Source organism: Melozone crissalis, unplaced genomic scaffold (genome assembly GCF_028551555.1).
Source record: "Melozone crissalis strain CALT ecotype California unplaced genomic scaffold, PUWL_Pcris_2 ptg000005l_1, whole genome shotgun sequence".
NCBI classification, from domain to species: Eukaryota; Metazoa; Chordata; class Aves; order Passeriformes; family Passerellidae; genus Melozone; species Melozone crissalis.
Genome location: NW_026535783.1, coordinates 2,104,897 through 2,125,306, shown reverse-complemented (window position 1 = coordinate 2,125,306; position 20,410 = coordinate 2,104,897). Strand labels below are relative to the sequence as shown.

The following is a 20,410-nucleotide window of genomic DNA, read 5'->3' as shown; positions in this document are numbered from 1 at the left end:
GGATGATGGGGGCACTGCAGCTTCTCTGATGAGGACAGGTGAGTGAGCTGGGCCTGTTCAGCCCGGAGAAGAGGCAGCTGAGAAAAAAACCTCATCCTTGTTTATGAGAGGGGGTGCCAGGGAGATGGAGCGAGGCTCGGTTTGGTGATGGTCAAGCAGCAGGGCGAAAGAAAGAGCAGGAACTGATGGACAGGAACATTCCACCTGAGCATGAAGAACTTCTCCCCTGTGCAGTGACCGAGCACGGGAACAGATTGTCCAGGGAGGGTGTGGAGTCTCTGTCTCTGGAGACACTCCAGAGCCGTATGGTCACAATCCGGTGCCATGTGCTTTGGGATGACCCTGCCGGAGGAGCAGGGAGACTGGACCAGATGACCTCCTGTGGTCCCTTCCAGCCTAACCCAGTCCTGTGGTTCTGTGGGCTGGCTGAGGAACTGGGGGGTGTGAGGGGGTTCGAGGGGTGTGTGAAGAACTGGGGGTTTGTTAGGGGAACTGGGTGTATGTGAGGGACCAGGGTGTGTGTGTGAGCAACAGGAGGGATGTGAGGCGATCTAGGGGTATATGAGGGGTCCGAGGAGCTGTATGAGGCACCAAAGCATGTGAGAGCTCTGGGTGTGTGTGTGAGGGGAACTGGAGGTGTCTATGAGGGGCCCAGGGAGTGTGTGAGAGGTCTGGGTGTGGGTGTGTGTAATGGAGCAAGGGGTTTCTGAGGAGATCTGGGGGCGTATATGAGTCCGACAGTGCGTGTGAGGGACTGGATGGGGAACTGAGGGCATCTGGGGGTGTGCATGGGAGGTCAGGGGTGCGTGAGGGCTCCGGGGGTGTCTGAGGGGATCTGGGGGTGCGCATGGGAAGTCCGGGGCTGCATGAGGGGCCGGGCGGGTCCCTGAGGGGTCTCGGAGGCTCCCGAGGGGTCGGGGCTCTGTGAGGCACCGCGCGGCTCCGAGCGCCCCCCCGCTCCTCTCGCGAGACGTGGCGGCGGCCGGCGGGGCTGTGCCGGGCGGGATCGCGGTGCGGCCCCCCCCGCTCCTCCCAGCGGCGCCGCGGGGCGGATGCGGCGGGGCCGCCATAGTGCGGGCGGGAGGAGCCGCCGCCGCCCGGCCGGGGACGCGCTCCCGCCGCCCCCTCCGCCCCCTCCGCCGCAGCCGGGAGCGGGCGGAGCCTGCGCGGCGCCGCCGGTTTTTTCCCCCCCGCATCCCTCCCACCGCGCCAGCCGAGGAAGCGACCGCGCTCCTGCCTGGGCAGAGCGGGATCGGGCGGAGGGACCGGAGGCACCGTCACCTGGCGCTGCGGCGGGGGCGGGGCGCGGCGCTGTGTCTGCGGCAGCCCCGGGGCGCTGCTCGGCCGCTTAAAGCAGCGGAGCCGCCGGCCGGGAGGGGCGTTCGGAGCAGTGGCGGCCGCAGAGCGAGGGGAAGGCATGGAGGGCAAGGATCTGGCAGCCGGGTCCGCGGGGGATGAGGGCTCCAAGGATGCGCTGGGCAAGCCGCTGGGTCCCACGCCGAGCCAGAGCCGCTTCCAGGTGGACCTGGTGGCCGAGGGGCCCCGCAAGTCGTGCGGGGACATCGGCGCGGCGGGTAAGGGAGGCGAGGAAGCCAAGGGCAGGTTTCGGGTGAACTTCGTGGACCCGTCGGCCGGCGGCGAGAGCCCCGGCGAGCCCGGGGGAGGCAGCTCGGAGGGCGGCAACGTGAGCGGCGTCCAGAACGGCGGCGACACGGTGATGAGCGAGGGCAGCCTGCACTCGGGCGGGCACCACCACTACTACTATGATACCCATACCAACACCTACTACCTGCGCACCTTCGGCCACAACACCATGGACGCCGTGCCCCGCATCGACCACTACCGGCACACGGCCGCCGACCTGGGCGAGAAGCTGCTCCGGCCCAGCCTGGCCGAGCTGCACGATGAGCTGGACAAGGTGAGAGCGGCCCTCGGGCTCCCCCGGCGCCGGGGGTGCGGCGGCTTTTCGGCAGAAAAGCTTAAAAAAAAAGAAAAAAGCCGAAAGCTCGCCGAGCCTCGAGCAGGCGCAAATAGCGCGGGTGCATAGCTTGCGTCTCAGTTCTGTTATATATATATATTTTTTTTTTGTCTTTTCGTGACGCAGTGGTATCCATCCCCCCACACACACGTGCTTTTGGGAGATGGTCCCCCAGTGCAAGAGGTATTTAGAGCTGTAGGTCTGTTCTCCCCGTCACTGAGCGGGGATCTCTTACAGGTTTTCCACTTCCAAATCGCCTCCAGCGGATAGGGTATTGATTCGGATAGGGTATTAATTCGGGGGCTCGCCGTGGGAATCAGTCTGGGAAGGGACGTGAAAACATTGGGTAGAGACGCCAAAAAAAAAAAAAAGGTAAATAAATAAGGATGCGCTCGCTTTGGTATCGGCCGGAGGTTTGTGTGTGCGGCGCCGAGGCAGAGCCCGCTGGATCCGATGGGATCCGGGTCGGATGCTGCTGGATCTGCACGGGCACGGAGCCTGAGCGAGCCCTCCCGGCGCTGCTCCGTGCCTCCCGGCCGCCGTCAAGGCTTGAAACATTTCGGAGCTGTGCGTCTGAAGCTTTTTTCTATTTTGGACTACGAGTCCGTGTGTTATTTGAGACGGGTTGACAGTGAGAGCCTTCTTTGCATTGCAGGCTGCCTTGGTTAGAAGACCAGCTTTAGCTGAACGTAGAATTAATTTCCTAGACTTTTTTTCTTTTTTTTTTAAACTATCATCACTAAACTCCACATAAAGATTAACCTCTGGCAGTGCTGTTTTCCTCACAGTTTGAAAATGGATATATGGCTGTGCTCAGGAGCCTGTGTTTTGAGTGAGGTCTTTCTGCTGGGTTTAGGGAAATAAAGAAATGCATAGGTCACATTCCAAGGAAGCGAATATTTTGTTTCCAGAACTTTTTTTTGCATCCCACTTTTCACTCGTTATAGGTGGAGTTCCTTGAGGAAAGGTGTGTTCTTTCCAGATTTAATCGTTTCTCACCATTATGGGGCTGCTCAGTGCATCAGCACTGATATGTGAGGTTTGGGGTTTTTTTAGGGAGTGTTGGTGATCGTTTAAGTGTATTTTTGACACTGACTGTGGAAGTGTTCCAATAGAAGTAACTGGTTGGTGTGTTGCAAAGATACTTGTTTGTGACATCTGAGATAAGATGTCAGATTTTAATTACTAACCATCGCTGCAAATTACTCATGCCTTCCAGGTCCCCTTTTGATGGAGCTAAATGATGATCTGTGGTCTGATTCTAAGTTAGTATGAAATCGAAATTGATAGTTATTGCCATGTGTTTGGACTTGGGTAAACTATAAATAAAACACATGTGTGTGTGCTCGTAGTGTGTGTGAAACCACGCTGGTTTTCTGTCCTCCTGCTCCTCCAAATTTCTGACTCCTGGTCCATGATGGGATGACCAGGTGTTGGATACTCAGCATTGTAAGCAGAACATTTCTTACATTTCTAAGGCTGGCAGATGGCATTTTCAGTGTGTTCATATTCCAGCACTGTGGAAAGCTCTTTGATACCATTAAGACATTTCAGTGCAGGATAGAACATATTCTGGAATTACAATTTCTAAAATTGTAATTTCTTTATTAAGAAGAAATTAATGGCAAGGAAATTTCTTTGTAGTCTGTGGCACAGAGGAGTGGTAGACAACCTAATTACAGAATCATTATCAAAACAGTCCCATAGTGAGCATTAATTAAGTCAAATTATTAATTTCTTGAATGTCATTAATTCGTTCTGCAGTGTGGATAGATGTGCATGTGAAGATACTTCTTTTTTTAAAGCCATGCCGTGTCTACTTGGGCCCCTCCTCCCATTAAATAAATGTTGGGGTGGAATATGGAATTTTGGTTGCATTTGATATTAAGTATTAATTTTTTTAAAAGGTCACAATATAAACTTCAGAATTATAAGCTGAAGTTCAGTGGAGTAACCCAAGTTTTCTGTCTCAGGATGTTTAATGTCCAAAGCAATTAAGGTGTTAGCAGCTACTTAGGCTTATAAGAAGAAGGGAAGCCATTATTTTTGCTTCCAACTTCGCAAAACACTTTCCAGATAAAGCTGTGGACACAAAAGCTTTTAATAAGGGTGTGTTGCGCATGCTAATAGCATTGGATACCTACATTCGTGGCAATCTCATGTCAATCTCACGGGACTATCAAGCACATCCCATCTCTGATTGTGTGCTTGGTTTGCAACACGCAAACACGGAGCCCTGGAGCCCTGATAACTTTTAAATCAAGATGATGCTGTACTTTTATGTGGAAGATGTTCTCAAAGATGTTGTGCTTTTCTTTTTTTTTTTTTTTTTTACTGTTGCCAGGGGGCTTTTTGTGTTTGTTCTCAAAGTGACTTCAGTTCCTGCTGACAGGTGGGTCCGTGCTGTTGAGTAGTGCTGTGCATTTGGGAAAGTGGCTTGAAGAATTGACCTTGCTCTTTAGCTGTGGGTTCTGTACCGATTTATCGGGTACAGCATGTCTGTGCAAGGCAGCTGGTACATCCCAGCACCCTCACAATAAAGTTTGCACAGCCTATTGTTGTGCCTCTGTGCTTGACCCAGTGCATCAGGAGTGGCAGATACTTTGTGTAAAAGAGCGACCCAGGGCTGTTTACCAGCGGTATGGTTCGCTGCTTTGAATGCAGCTATTTTATCCAGCAGTTAGAGTTCCTGCTATTCTGTTTGCTTTTAATAAGTAGATAAATGTGAGGCAGCGTTGAGCATTGTTGATGCCAGTGCCCAATATAGAACAGATTTTTTTTTTTCCTTTAGCTTTGTTTAGAAGCTTCATCTGTCTAACTCTTCTGTTGATTCTGTTCTCGCAGAAAAGCAGTGTTGGAAGAGGAGTGACTGTTTGGGGAAGACGCACACTTGTACCGGAGGGGTCCCATTTCCAAAGGGTTTGTCCTGCAGTCCTGGTGGGATGGGTGTTTGTGTGCTCATTCCAACAGTGGCTCTTCTCATAGGAAAGGGATTGTTGTGGAAACTGGCTGTGGAAACACAGCTGGGTGATGCTGCAGTACTCTGAGCTGGATGAACTGCATAACACTGCCCTTGGTTGATCATATTAAATGATCACCTCCACGTGAGGGGTCTTGCATTAGTATGTCATTGACTGCCGATAACTAAGGTGATCAGCCTGCTCCTTACCCAGTTGGTATGTGTTGATTTCTCTCTGCTTTAGAGAGATGAGAGAGAGAATTTGGTGATGCTGTTGCAGTTGCTGTCTTGTCAAGAGAATGTGTGGCAGGAGCTCTGGTCTCCGGAGATGTTGAGGTGAGAGGGTGTTTATTAGCAAAAAAGCGGGAGGGAAGTCAGCCTACCATGACGTGCAGGTTTTTCTTGCAGTGGTGTCCCTTGCCCTCTTGAGGGGGATCTGTCTTCAGACCATGGGAAGATTAAAAGTGTTCTTTTGTTAATTTTTTGCCTGTCCTACAGCTTTTCTTGGCTCAGCTACATCTGTAGTTCAAGATACAGCCTGTAGAAATACTGCACGCATGCCTTTGTGCCCCTCAGTTTATCAATACCACGTCACAATATCACAGACATTATTGTTCTGACAAGTGTGTACTGTTAGGGTATTCAGACCTGCACACTGTAACCCACTGAAATAATTTCGTATTTTTCTGTATAGCATTGAGTGGTTTGGGGAGATTATGTTTTTTTTCGTTTAAGACTAGATCTCACTGTGTGTGAGTGGTTCTGATTTGATCTCTGCAGTCGCTCGCAGCTGTGGTGAGTATGTGGTGCGAACCAAGCCCTCTGCTGGCAGCTCTGCTCTGCTGCTTGTTAAACACCCACCGGGAGCTGATCTCAGAGCAGGATCCTTACACCACCTCCGCCCCATCCCCATCAGCGTCAAATTATTAATGAAAACAAAAAGAAATCCCAAGGTATTTAAAAACACAAGTGTGCTTTGCTTCCTCCCGCACAAAAATCTGTGCACCTGTCATTTGAATTTGGAGACAGGTGTGAGAAAAAAGGCAATTACTGGTAGTCCTGATACAAATTGAGGGGTTTTTGTTTGTTTGTTTTTACTCAAGTTGGATGACTGTAATTGTTTTCAGTTGTCTTTTGGGCTTTGTTAAGTATTTTCTCAAACACTGCAGTTTTTTCTCTGACCCGATGACTTCAAATGTTTAACATAAGCACAGTAAAAAGGTCTGTGTATGGCACTGCTTTCTAACAAAATTGCATTCTGTCTTGAGAATGCTGAACAATTGCTGCATCTGTAATAATTGTTTAGTTGTATTTTCTTTCAATTCGTGGTTTATGTTTGCTTAGCCTGAAATAAAAGCAGAACTCAGCTAAAGATGCATAGAAGGCTAAAAGATGATTGTAGGATATCAAGGTAGCTGACCCTGTCTTGTAAGAGCTCCTTTCTTCCCTCTCACAGAAGATTGAGACCCTCTTGCAGATGGTTTTTATTGAACCACCTTGCTGAGTCTTGTCTGCAGTCTGGAGGTTTCTTTGTTTTTTCAGTTCGGGTTATTTTTATTTTAAATTACATTTCCTTCGTTCTGTCCCTCATATATGTGAGCAGAATTTGAATCTTCTTTCTGAAGTTCAGTGTACTGAAATTAAACAAGGGAAGCTCTCTTAGTCTTGGTCCCAGTGCTGTTGTGTGTCCCAGAAGCCTATAATTGGTAACTGTTCTTTCATCACTTTTAAACAGCAGTGACCTTAATGCACCTGTACTCAGTGAGGCTTTACTTGTACCGTGCAGAAGAATGTTTTTATGCTTTTTCAGCCTGTGTCAGGAATCCTCATTTTGCTTACACTGATACCCCACTTATGCCCAACCGTTTTTATCAAGGAAAAAATGAGTGTACCGCTCTGTTTGCGGCAGTGAATAATATTAGCATTCCAGGGGTTGTATTTTATAAAGACCTTGTATAGTTTGCATGTTTATGTTGCTTGATGCTTGTTTCTCTTGAATATTTGATAAGTCTTTAGTCCAGAACACCCATGGAATGCTAAAAAACATGACCTGTGTTCAGCAAACTGCTAATATTGTCCTTACTCCTTTTTTTCCTCCCCCCCATGTCCCAGGGAAGCTGGAAATAACTGGACCTTTAGCAACTTATATAGCTCACAGCACAAGTGTGGACTGCTGCTGAAAGGAGTGAACTTTTTGCTGTCACAGATCTTAGTTGGATCTGATACAGATCTGATCTGGTTTACAGAAAGCCTACACCCCCTCTGCTGCAAAATCTTGTACTGCATGTGGTGATTCAGTTCCCTGATCCAATACTTAAGGGTTCTCCTCAGTCTTTTCACTGCACACAGGCATCAATAAAAACGTTTGAGTGTGCACTCCTAATATAAATATATTAATTTGCTTTAAAATTTTATATACATGTGCTATACAAATATAAATTATATATGCTGTACAAATAATGTGTATAGCACAGAGTAAAACTTCAATAGTGATATAAAGATGAAATTCACACTTCCTTTTTTTCTCTTATTACCATTACAAAAAAAGTGTCACACTCCCAGTGGACTGTTTCAGAGCTGGTTAAAGAGGAAGGCTGCCTCTTTAACCTTCAGATTAACTTTTTTTCTCTTTTGGTACTGTGCTTGATTAGATGTCAAATGATTTTCATTCTTGAAGAGCATTCTTGCAGAGGAGGAGCTTGGCAAGATCAGTATCTTGGAGTAATTTTAAATCACTGTACTACATCTTCTATTGAATTCTTGAGATTTTTTCCTAAAGCCTCATATAATATTCATTCATGAGCAACCCCAAACCCATTTTCCCCACTTCTTGGTATAGATAATAGCAATTACACTATGGTCATTGATCTCTATTAAATTTTTTTAAAATTAGTTGACTTCAAATTATTTGCCTTTCAGAGTTTTGGGAGCTATCCAGTTTTTGCAGTTTACATCCAGAATGATCTTTGATTTATTTCTGCACTTCACTTTATTGATTATACCAGACAGACTTACTGACATTTCATTTATGCATAAAAAATAACCTTGGATATATGGTCTGTGCCTTGTAAACATGACTGATTTAAGGATAAGGTGACAAAAAGAGTAAAGAAATTCTAAAAAAATTAAAGTTCCATTTTAATAAGAGGGATTTTCTCTTACATCTGCATTTTGTTAGCTAACTTCCCTTAATTGAATCCACTGCTCCTACTTCAGATGATTCAGTTGTTTGGGTTTTTTTTTAAATTCAAAGAAAGTAGCTCTGTCTGTTTCAGCTGTGAAGGAGCTGTGATGCTGCTCAACTTGGTCTGTCAGTCTGCATGGCAGAGGCTCCTAAGAGTATTCTGAGTAATACTGCTTTTGAACTGTAAGCAGTTTGGCAACTTTGGCTGAAATGTGGTGCTGTGCCAGTGCCAGCGAGTGCTTTTCTGTGTGAACGTACCAGCCCTGCTCACTTCTGGCTCAGGGCTGTGCTGTAGCTGCATTCAGCATTTCAGAAGATGACATTAAAAATTCAGGTGGTACTTTAAATTATTTTTTTAGGATTACTTCAATGGGCTTTTAGTCTGTTGAAAGCCAGCAGGTAAAATGCAATTTTTCCTGAACTTTCTACATTGGAGCTAGACTTTTAATAGCAATGGGATATTTTCTTAGGGTTTTACTATTGCTGCATATTGCTGCCCCTGTTTCCTACTTCTTGAATAGAAAGTGCACCATGTTTTGCAGAAGTAGATGAAAACCAAAAGCTGTTAAGAGCAAGAATGCCTCAAATTAACCTTTATTTTTGGGGTGGAGAATAGATGCCTTGTGTGTGGTTTTGGCTGAGGTTGAGTTTATTTCCTTCCCAGTAGCTGGTGTGGGGTTCTGTTTTGGGTCTGTGCTGGACACAGGGTCGATAATGCAGAAATGTCTTTCTTTTTGCTGGGCATGATCTGCAGAGAGCCAAGGCCTTTGCTGCTCCTCCTGTGGCCACGCTGGGGAGGAGGCTGGGGGTGCATGGGAGGGGACACAGCCAGGACAGTGACCCAGGCTGACCCAAGGGGTGTTCCAGACCAGGTGACAACGTTCTCAGTATAAAAACTGGGGGGAGAAGGAGGAAGGGGACCTGGGGAGTGATGGTGTGTTTATCTTCCCAAGTCTCCGTGATGTGATGAGACCCTGCTCTGGAGGGGGCTGCCCAGCCATGGGAAGCAGGGCATTAATTCCTTGTTTTGCTTTGCTTGTGTGTGTGGCTTTTGCTTTCCCGGTTGAACTGTGTTCATCTCGACCTGTGAATTTTTTACCCTTCAGTTCTCTCCCCAGTCCTGCTGGTGGAGGAATGAGCGGGTGGCTGCTTGGGGCTGGGCTGCTGGAGTTAAACTATGGTGACTTGGAAATCTGATGTGTCCAAAACAACTTCTTGACAAGACTGAAATGGATTCTCTTTTATACTTAATAGCAGAACATTGTATTTCTTGGACTACACTTGAGTATGCTAAACTTCTCTGCAGGAGGCTTCCTAATTGGATTTACTTCAGCTCTTATGCAATCAAGTGCTGCATCTGCTTCATTCTGGAGTGTTTCAGGCTTCTGTGTTTCAGATACCCATGTGAAAACCACCCGTGTTCAGAGCCTGGATCCACTTTTCCTGTGAAGTGTGGTTACTCCTTCCAGGATATCCAAAGGAATATTGCAGTCAGTGCACAGTAAGGAATAATTGCTTCTGTAGATCAATCAGTGCAGCGTGGTGGTTCTGGGAAGGGTGGTACACGTCGGTGGAGAAATGAGGGTGCATTTTTGAAGTGTGGAGGAGACTGCATCCCTTTCTTTCCCTTACACTGAAGGGGATGGTTCCCCTACACTTGTGAGGAAGTTGTGCCTCCTGCAGCTTTCTGCTAACCAGAACTGCAGAGACTGGAAAAGGAAATTTGGGCGTTTTTTTTTTTTTGCAGGGGAAGTTTGGTTTTTTGGCAGGAAGGCCTTATTTTAGCTACAAAATTTCTGGGAGTGCAGACCATAAGCATTTGGGTTTTCCACCCTGCAAAGCTACTGAACAAAGGCATTTTCTCATTTCTTTGCAATTTTCATGATCAGCCCAGAATTTTCATACCCTCCTGTGCTTAGGAGGGATGTATGAATAAAGATGTAAAGATGTGGGGAAGTTTTCTTTATTTTGCAGAGTGCTCTCATTCTTTAATTAATGTTTATGCTAGGGGGGAAAAGCGAATATTATTTATATTTCTGATAGGATACTGGTCTTGCCTACCTGTAGGTGTCAACAAAACTTTGCTGCTTTATCACATGTCAAAACTGCTTCAGAGAGATGCAGCCTTCATGTAATAAGCTTAGAGATTTGTCAGGAAAACTGTGTTCAAGTAAGACATTAAAGTAGTGCTAATCTTCATCAACAAATCTCTTTATTTGTAAGTATACCACCTTGAAAGAAAGGATTTACAACTAAGCTGAAATCAATTGCCTGAGTAAGTTTCCTGATTAAGTCTTGCTAAATTAGTTAATACATCATACTACATGGAAGAGCTGGGGGATGAGTGCATGATTATCCCTTTAGAAGAATTAAAGTAAAAATGGCTTTTTAAATCATTATATATACAATATATATATGCACAAACATAAAAACCCACACTGTTTAATGTTTCTCTATTAAAAGCAGTGTGCAAGACAGAAATACAAGCTGATGGCAGAGACACGTAGCTAATCCTTCAGTTGACATGTTAATTGCAACTATAAATTTCTTCTGTTTAAAATTGCTCTGCTGCAATCACAGTACAACACTCTTTAATTTCAGCTTAAGATAACATTAATGTTCAGTTTGATGCAATCTCTTTTAAAATCTCTGGAAGTGGATGCCAAAGGCATTTGCTACTATATTTTAATGTATAATTGTAGAGAAGGTAATATAGTCAAAGCACTTAAGTTTTGGTCTCTTGGCTGCAAACCTACAAAGGATTTCCTTTGATTGAGGTGAGTAACCAATGATTGTAAGCTGTTCATGTTTGAATCCACGGAATCCCAAGTTTTAAGAACTGACTGTGTTTTTTCTGGGCAGTTTGTCTCCTGCTGTTCTAGGTAACTTCTGGATGCCATTTAATGGCTTAGTAGGCTTTTCTGAAGTTACAACTGTAAAGACACCAGGGCGGGAATTAGGGCACTTTTGCTAATAGAATTCATAATTCATTCCTGTTTTATAACCAAGTAGTGAAATATCTAATATGACTGCTGAAATTTCTAAACTGCTGTCAACAGCAATGACTAGTCATTGTTCCCTGATAGTATTAATTTTTTGAGTTAGTTCTTTAAAGAAAATGCTAAGAATGTGTTAGGCAGACTGAGGTGTCTTGAACGTGTCTTTGTGCCATGTTTTCTTTCTGTGTGCTACCTGACTGGGTTTTCCTCCCCCCGGGAGCAATGATGATCAGTCAAGCTTTCCATTAACTCCTGAAAAACCTGAGCATCTGAGTCTTTCTCATTAGCTTGGTTTACTGTTTTTAACTAATAAATAATCAGAAATCTGTCAGTTGCGCCACGTGTTCTCTGGAAGATACTGGCTTTCTGAGTAGCAATTTCTAAGTGAGGGATAACCCTGTCTTAAGTGCCAGAGATTCAGATTGTTACATCTTTGAGAATTTACACTTTCATTGCTCTTTCATCAGTCTGAGGCCAGTTACAAAGCGTTAGTTGAGAGTTGTGCATGCTTGTTCTTAGTTTCCATACTTGTCGCCATCCTTCTTCCAGCAGACCAGGACTAGTTTACAAAATACTGACCAGTCAGGTTGTTCTTTAAGAGAATGTTTCATAGAGTAAGATTTTTTTAAAAGTCATTACCTGTGATACTTCCTCCCTTTGGAGTTGTTTGTTTCCCTTACAGGAATAAAAACCACTTGAAAACTGTCAGACTTGGCAGAGCTGTTGTCCAAGTTTAGTGTTAAAAACTCTGTGTGATTTGTAGTTTACGAGCAAAGTTAGAAATAGTATCCCAACCTCTCTTGAGAAGTGATTTGCTGAAAAAATGGTTACAAGCAGTAGCTGGTGTCACCAGCTTGAGTCAAAGACTGGTGAAAACTTCTATTCCCTCCTGTGTATTTAAGTACTGAAATACTCTGGAATCTCAGGCAACCAAACTCAAGTCTTTTATTGATAAAGGACTTATAAGACTGACTGGTGTCCCTGGGCAACAGTATGATTAAAACCATTCAGTGGAGATTTAGATGTTTTGGAAAGGAAGCTCAGTCCTCTTGATCTTTCTCACAACTGTGCAGATAAAGCAGTAAAAGATAAAAACAGCTTATCAAGCTGACTTGTAGACAAAAACTAGGAGTTTTATGATTACAAACAATAACACGCTGCAAAAGAAATGTTTAAAGAACAGATACCTTTGGTATGGCTTGGTTTCCTCCAGACAGCATTTAATACCTAGCTTGTTATTTATTCTTTATCAGACAGCATCGCACTTGTACCAGTACAGACTGTTTTCAAAAGTTCTGTTATGTAAGAGGTAAACACCATAGCAGCAGGATTATTCTATTATTCATAGTTATTCTATGCATGAAATACATTTAGCACTTCTAAAGTCTTTTATTCAGCTCCTTGGAAGTGTCACAGGTGGTTGGAGCTAGAGTCCGAAAGTTCATTTGCTCTTTGAAGGAAATGATCTTTGGTAGTGTTTTAAAATCCTTTGAAATGTTACCATCATTTGAGGCAAAATGTCTAGTAATTCTTATGTAACTTGATAGCTTTCTCTCTTCTGTCATTTTTACTGTGTCTGTGCTCTGGCTAAAGCTTTGGTTTCCTTTAGCTAGAAACCAAAAAAACCAAAGCAAATGTTTATAAACTCTTTTTTCATGTATGTTTTGAACTGTGTTAATTCTGAAAAAAAAAATGTTTTGTAGCCGTAGTCTTAATAGTGTGCAGGACTGGAGTTGGGATATATGGGAGTATAATCTCTTCAAATAATTATTCTTCCTCTGAGACAGATGGTCAGCTGCATCTGGATCAATACATTTTACTGCTTTTTTCCTTTCCACAGAACAAGGAGCATCTTAAAATGGCAGTGCCTACAAAATTAACCTTTGGGAGATGGAAACAAGAAATTGTGGTTGTAAGGGCTCGTGAACAGGTTGCAGTGGAGCTGAGCCGCAGTGAGGGACTGCAGGAGACGTGTGAGAGCATGGAATTGTTCTGTCAGTACTCCCTGGGCAAAGATGGCTCTCAGGGTAGCTTCCTTTATTCTTTTTTCTGTTCTCTGTAAGCATGAGAGAGCTATGCTCGTTAACAGAATATAGGTATGTAATCAGAATGAAGTATGTATCAGGATATAGTATCAGAATTTAGAATGCAGGTACAAAGCAGTTTCGAGTGTAAGCAGCTTGACTAGATGTAGTGGAAGGCCATTTTTATGTTTCTTTGCAGAAGGTGCAGCTTGAAAAGTTTAGGCTCTTGATTTTTAGCATTATGATAATATAAACTATTAAAACAGCTTCAGTGCTGTATCCTGCCAAGATGAGAAGAAACTGCTTTTGTGAAGCCTTTCCAGGGAGATTCTGTGAGAAGAACCATGCCATATTACATGGCTTGTGCTAAATCTGTAGCTGGCCAAATGTGGGGAATGGGAAAAGCAGTTAAATGCTGTAGTCTGAGGTGCTTCTCTGGCCTCCTGTTTTTGCACAGGACTAATAACAGTGGGAGGGATTAGCTAAAGAAGTCAGTGACTACTTGGAACATGCCAAATCAGGCAGTTCACAGTGACAGCAGTCTGCCTGGAGATCCAGAAAATAGTCTTACATACAAACTTGCTGGTGGTCCTGCCCTTTACTTGTGGCTTCCAAGTTGTGATTCTTGAAAAGAAACAAGACTTCATGTGTGTTTATTCTGGTATTACCTCATATGGTACAACATGGCCCAAGTATGTTGCCATTAAGATGGGATTTAGATAAGTTCACCACAAAAAAAAAAAAAAAAAATGCTGCATGACATAGACCACTATCAAGAACTCATAAATGAAGCAATTTTTACTGAACTTTTTGATGGACCAGTGTATTACAGGCTGTTTGTGAAAAATCTCAGATCTCCTCTATCAAAATATCAAGTATTTTCTCAGTACTAATCTACGTCTAATAGATGTGAAGGCTATTCACAGTTGTCACAAATAACTTACTGTTATCATCCAACACTGGAGATGAAATAGTAGATTATCTGTGTAGGAGCAGAAATTAACTGTTGCTTGTCTGAAGTCCTGTCAGTGTGTGACAGAATTGTCAGCTTGTAAACATACCTTATTTTTCCCATAACGTACATGAACACCATTACTCTTTTTGGACTGATTATTTTGTTTTAAGAATTGTGTTAATAAGACTGTTTATGGTCTGAAATGCTAAACCCCCTTTTCTTTCCCCTTCTGTTACACCCCCTCCAAACCCACAGTGTGTTAGTGTTTTTTACTGTTTATGAAGATCTTATCGTGCATGTATTGGCTGTTCTAAAGTAGTGCTGGGGCAGTTTTTTCCATTCAGTGTCTGACTTGAGTAGAAGCATTGTTTCCTCATGAACACGAGCATGAAAAATACTACGTCTGCTTGATTTACAGCTGAGACCACAGTGGTTCTTTCTTAAGGTCGCCTTAGAGGGCTGAACTTGGAGCCTTCTGGAGTGAAATTCCTTTGTGCCCACACTCTGTAATACTGTTCTCAGTGCTGCTTTATTGGGCACCCACCAGCGATGATAACCAGGAATAACCTTTCAGTTATTACATTTTGCTTGTGCCTCAAAATATTTTCCTAAGAAATATTGCACGGTGTGGAGAGACGAGACATACAGAACAAAACTGGCCTGTGTTCACAGTGTGCAGTATCCTGGAGCTGATCTGGTAACTGATAACTCAGAATACCAGTTGTGATCCATTATCTCCTCCCCAGCGCACAACAGGCTGAGCTGTGGGCTTGTTTGAGCACTGCGGGAAAATGTGTGGCTGCCACATGGTGGTTGAGGTTTTGGGGTGACATTTGGGGATCACATTGGCGATGTGTGCAGGTTTTACCAATACTTGGCCCACCATGCTCACATGATGAAGTATGTGATCCTTTCTTAGACTAGATGCAAATATTTGTCTACCTTCTTACCAAACCTGACCTTGCAGCAAACAAACTCCAAGCTTGTTCAAAAAAAAAACAAAAACAAAAAACCAAGGCATTAACCACTTTATTCACATTTCACTATTTTAAGACATGAAGATAAAGATTCTTCCTACCGTTCCTTGATCCTCCCTGACCAGTCTTCTCAGAGAATAATTTTGTTATTTCTTATTACAGACATGATGCGTGTTGTTGTAATAGCAGAAGATGTTATCTAATGTTGGCAAGTTTTTTTGGCCAAAGCTTAAAAATTGTTTAGATAATTTGAATGTGACTCCTTTTATGTAATGGTTTAAAATAGAGTTTGTTCCAAGTATAATGTGGTGATTTTCTGTGAGGAATAAGAATAGGTTTTATATGAGCAAGTGGTTGTACTGTCTCATGCTTGATTGGAGGTTCTGGCATACTGATGAACGTGTTTATAATCTGCCCCTTGTTTTAATGCATCTTCTTTCTCTCTGTTTCCTCCCCACTCCTGAAAGAAGTCATAAAGGGATATATTAATGCTTAGAGGGATTTTTACATTTTGTTTTGCACTTCTAAGCTATTGGAGCAGGGTAGGTGGTTGGCTCATCCTCTTCTGGCATGAACCTCAGGCTTGAGTAGGAGATGTTTTCTTAGTTCTGGTTCAGGCAGGTCAGCATTTCTGAAATGCAGCAGCATTGTAATTCTCCTTTTAGTCCTCACTGTTCTTCTTACCACTCTAAGTGATTACGTGCCACTACTTGATTTGGCTTGAGTGCCTGAATACAAATAATCAGCAATCAATAGATTCATCTGGTCAAAGGCTGTGCAAATCTCTCAAGAATTAGAACCATTACAGCAGGAAAGCTGCAGTTCAGCAGACTGGGTAACTCCTGGTCAGGTTTCTATTTGTCCTCTGTTTAGTGTATATAATACACACACGCACACAATATTTTTTATATATATAACACATAAGGTGTCTTTTTTCTTTAAATTGTAATCCCTTCAGGATGCAATATAATGTACTCTTTAAGAGAGTAAATTGTTAAAGGTAATGATCTGGAAACTGATCTTGATTCTGCCTAACAGTGGAAGCTTGTGCCTTACAGGATGACCAGATGTGTTGCAGGTGTATCTGTTTCTATGGGAACTTCATAATTCCACATCAGTGAGAGAAGCACTGGCATGAGCCTGTGCTACTGACCTTTGGATAAGGTTGACATAATCTGTTTTTAAAAATCTGGTTTGTATGTTTACTGCTGGTGATAAGAGTATATGAGGACACCATAATTGACAGGTGTAGAAATATTTCCTCTGAACCCTGTGCTGAGGATGTATCTGGTACTAATATATCAAGAGTAGAAAGAATTTGGTAAAATACCTCACCCTAATCTTTATTAGTCTTGCCCTGCATACACTTAAAAGCTTTATTTGTGTCCATTCTGTTTTGTGTCTTACTTAGCAAATGTGGGTTTTGCTCTTTACCGTGTTGGGATTGAATCTCTAATTGTTAAAATGTTTTCTGAGCCCTGGGATGCAGGCTGCTTTGCAGTATGCTGCTTGAGCTGGTTTGTTGAATGGTGTTCAGGGTCTTTCTACTGTATCCATTCTTAATACTTGTTTCCTTGGATAAACTACTTAGAGTGCTTCTTGCTTTCTTATAGCAAGTGTAGGAAATGTTTGAGTTCAAATGTTCTGGTGCTTGCCTGGCTTGGTAAAGCAAAATTGCCTTTAAAGCAAGCATATATGTGTGTGTATACACGTATATTTTCAATTTATGTTTAAAATTGAGGTTTTCTGCATCTTTGAAGTTGAGAGTTGAATTGTAAATAAAAGACATAAGTTCGCCTTTGTCCATGGGGCTGGTGTTGTCTCCATCTGTGATCCTTGCCATTTAAATGGAGAGCAGTATTTGGGAAGAGACTTCTCTTCCCTCCTTTTCCCTGACATGCCAATCTCCCATCCTTCATTCTGGCAGCATCACCTTACAAAGAGTAGTAGAATAGTTTGCAGGGAAATGAATAATTTATTTCCTGAAAAATTGATCAAATGACAGCTACGTCTGAACTGCAGGAAATGCTACAGCAGAGACCAGTAACTTGTGGTAGAGCAGTCTGTGCTTTCGCGTAAGAAGTAAAATTTCTTGTGCATTTGAAATCTTCCACCTCTTTTTCTACAGACCAGGTGTTTGAGTTTTTTGGGGATCTGGAGCTAATTCTTGAATATACTTACCACATTGGCTGTTAACAGTTTGCTCTTGTAAGTTTGTTGTATGTTCCTTTAAATCCGAGATACGCATCATGCAAGGAGCATAAAGGAGCAGCTCAAAACTTCTGACATATCTTTCTTTTTATTTTTCTGTAAAATATGGGTTTTTTTTTTTACAAGATAAGTTTCACATGCCCACTCTTGCTCTGTCAGTGACACAAAAACTTTTTTTGTGTTTTCAAAGGAGCCCTTTGAGGATGGCTACGCAAATGGTGAGGAGGGCACACCAGCTGGGGATGCAGCTGCTGCTTACACACCTGACAGCAAAGGGGTGGTCAAATTTGGCTGGATAAAAGGTGTGCTGGTAAGTTTGATAGATGGTTCTTGAGTTTTTTACAGGTGCTGATCTATTCTTACAAATCTTTCCAACCAACCTTCTTTGTTGACAGGCATTGTGATAGTGCAGTATAAAGATTACGTGCGTGAGAGGTGTGATAAATGCCATAATTTTATGAAGGGTTGCTCCTATTTCAACTGAATTTTAAGGCAATAAGTACTTCAGGGCTTTAAGCTCTTAAGGGTTTATGGTTTCTTAACACAACTTTTAAGAGTTTTTACATTGCATGATTTCCAAGAAGGAAAAAGATACTGTAGGAGAAAAATGCATGCTGTACTTCTGTGGTTTGGAGAGGTTATCTCCTTTTCTGTAGGATTGATATATTACTCTTTAGGGAAGAGAGAGACCCAAGATCTGTTTTTAGTCTCCTGTCTAAATTCTGAACAAAGCAAACTCTATTTTTATTGAGATCTAAGAGTTGTAAATACAAGAATTAAAAAAAAAAATGCACACCTCTCCATCCTTTTATTGTGCATATGCTTTTTAAGATACAAAAGGTACAGAAATGCTGACTTGCAGTAGGGTTTTTGTTCTTTTAAGAAGAGTAAGTTATTTAGTAGGGTGTTGCTTTAGTGCATGGTTTGGTTTTTTTTTTGGGAGAGAGGTTTGTGGGAGATGCAGACTGGGGTTTTAGACCTCACGATATTATAGACACTCCTGTATATTTTAAGTCATGTATTCTGTAGTGTGAATTTTGGATCCTAAAGGTTAGAATCTAAATTATTATTATTGTTTGCTTGTAGCATACTGCAAGTGTAGATATTGAACTACTCTTAACTCTGTGTTTAAGGTAGTAACTTTTTAATAATATTTTAAGTCCTTTTTTTTAAACCAGTCCTAAACTTTTATGATAACATCATATTCTTGTGAAATAATTTGAAAAGTAAGGAAATACAGCAAGATAATCTCAAGAACATTAAAAACTGAGAGGAAGAATTAATGGAAATTACTGCAGATGCAATCTGTGTTATATTTCTAATCTATGTTACATTTCTGCTTCATCCTAGGTACGATGTATGTTAAATATTTGGGGTGTGATGCTCTTCATCAGACTCTCATGGATTGTAGGACAAGCTGGGATAGGTATGGATACTAATGCTGTAATTTTATTTCAGTGACTTTCAAATGTGATCCACAAGAGATATTGATCCTGAACTTTTACTTCAAACAGGAATAGGAAATTACCTTAATATTGCCAATTTTTATGGTAATTTATCTTATCAAAAACTTCAACCAGTTACTTAGACCTTTTTATTTAGGTACAAGGCAAGTACTTTAAAAATTACATTTGTAAGTCTTCAGTAAACTGTAGAGATAAACTTTTGATCTCTTATTATTAAACTCTGCATATGGACTGTGTAGTATATAAGCAAATCTTTCCAAAGTCTTAACTTAAATGTTGGATTGATCTGTAGAATAGAGTTCTTACCTTGCTGATTAAAGAGAATCTTTGCCCAATTTTATTTTTATCCCTATGGGGAAAGAGGAAGCCTTTTTCTTGAAAGTAAATTTGTGTTCTACTTGCAAGACTTGAGTATTTAAATGAAATTAGGTTGAAGGTTTGTACTCTTTAGTACTGCAGGGCTTACAGTGTTTTCATCTCTTTTCCCAAAAGGTCTCTCTGTCTTGGTTATTGGAATGGCCACTGTTGTGACAACTATTACAGGGCTGTCTACTTCAGCAATAGCCACAAATGGGTTTGTAAGAGGAGGTAATGCTATTTTCATGAGGCTTTTAAAGCTTTCCTCACTCTGGAGTGCACACTTCAATGTTGCTGAGGAGCAAAGCCTTCCTTGTGTTCTGTGTGTGATTGAACAGTCATGTAATTAACAGAAAGTCAATAGGTAGCCTACTATTTAGATTTAAACTAGTTTAAATCTAATTAGTTTAAACTAGCTTAAATCTAAACTAGTTTAGATTTAACCCTGCTCTTATACTGTAAAAGGAACTTTATTGGTGTAAATTTTTGTAATACAGATGTTTTTAAGGCTACATATCCAGCTATGAGTAGGGTCTTACTCTTAACCAACCCCTGCAGCTCAGGAGAATATTATGTTTGTATGTGTTCATGTCCTGAAATAAACCTTCACACAAGTAACTCTGCACACTCTGTTAGCTCCAGCTTTCCTGAGGGTGATGGTTTTCATTCTCTCCCATGGTTTATGTGGTGTTGTCAGCTATTTTTGGGAATGGTTGGTGCCTCTGACACGATCAGACTGCTTCATGACATTGCAAGACTGCTGCTAGGAAAAAAATGTGGTGGGATTAAAGTAGGAGGTTATAAAACTATCTTCATTAATACTAAGAATGAAGAGAAAAGCCTCACTATCACAAAGTAAACAGACCCAATGGGAAAAGTCAGCTATGACTGTTAGCATTATGTCAAGCTTAAGTTTCTGAATGCCTTTCTGGTCTTTAATTATATGATGTATATCAGGTTTTTCCATTTGTATAGGAGCTTTTTCTTTTAAGTCATTCTTGAAAAACAGTACTTCATTAGGAAATTTGAAGTCTTGAATGGGAAGAACTGTAAGATTTCATAGGAACATTTTTTCCTATGAAAATATTATATTACAGTAAATTTTTTTTTAATGTTACGTAAGAAATACAGAAGATGGCAAAGCTGGGTACATATACAGGATTTCTGCAAAAAGTCCAATGCAGTGAAATTAAATATTTTCTGTTGCGGATTTTTTACATGCACTCAGTTGTTTCAGACTGGAGCTGGAGAGTTTTGTTGCTTCTCGAAAGCTTAACCTTAAATTTGAGGAATAAGCCTT

The 20,410-nt window shown here is 42.0% G+C and overlaps 1 protein-coding gene across 2 annotated transcripts in view; it reads left to right on the top strand.

The window, feature by feature from the left end:
• The first annotated feature begins 1,282 nt into the window (after positions 1-1,282).
• SLC12A2 (solute carrier family 12 member 2) overlaps positions 1,283-20,410 on the top strand; it is a 54,188-nt gene continuing 35,060 nt past the window's right edge. For both annotated transcript variants that reach the window (XM_054282904.1, XM_054282895.1), the window contains exons 1-4: positions 1,283-1,918; positions 17,478-17,597; positions 18,638-18,713; positions 19,246-19,341. In XM_054282904.1, coding sequence (XP_054138879.1) covers positions 1,418-1,918; positions 17,478-17,597; positions 18,638-18,713; positions 19,246-19,341 — 793 coding nt within the window. In that variant the 5' untranslated portion in view covers positions 1,283-1,417. The remainder of the gene's footprint in view (positions 1,919-17,477; positions 17,598-18,637; positions 18,714-19,245; positions 19,342-20,410) is intronic.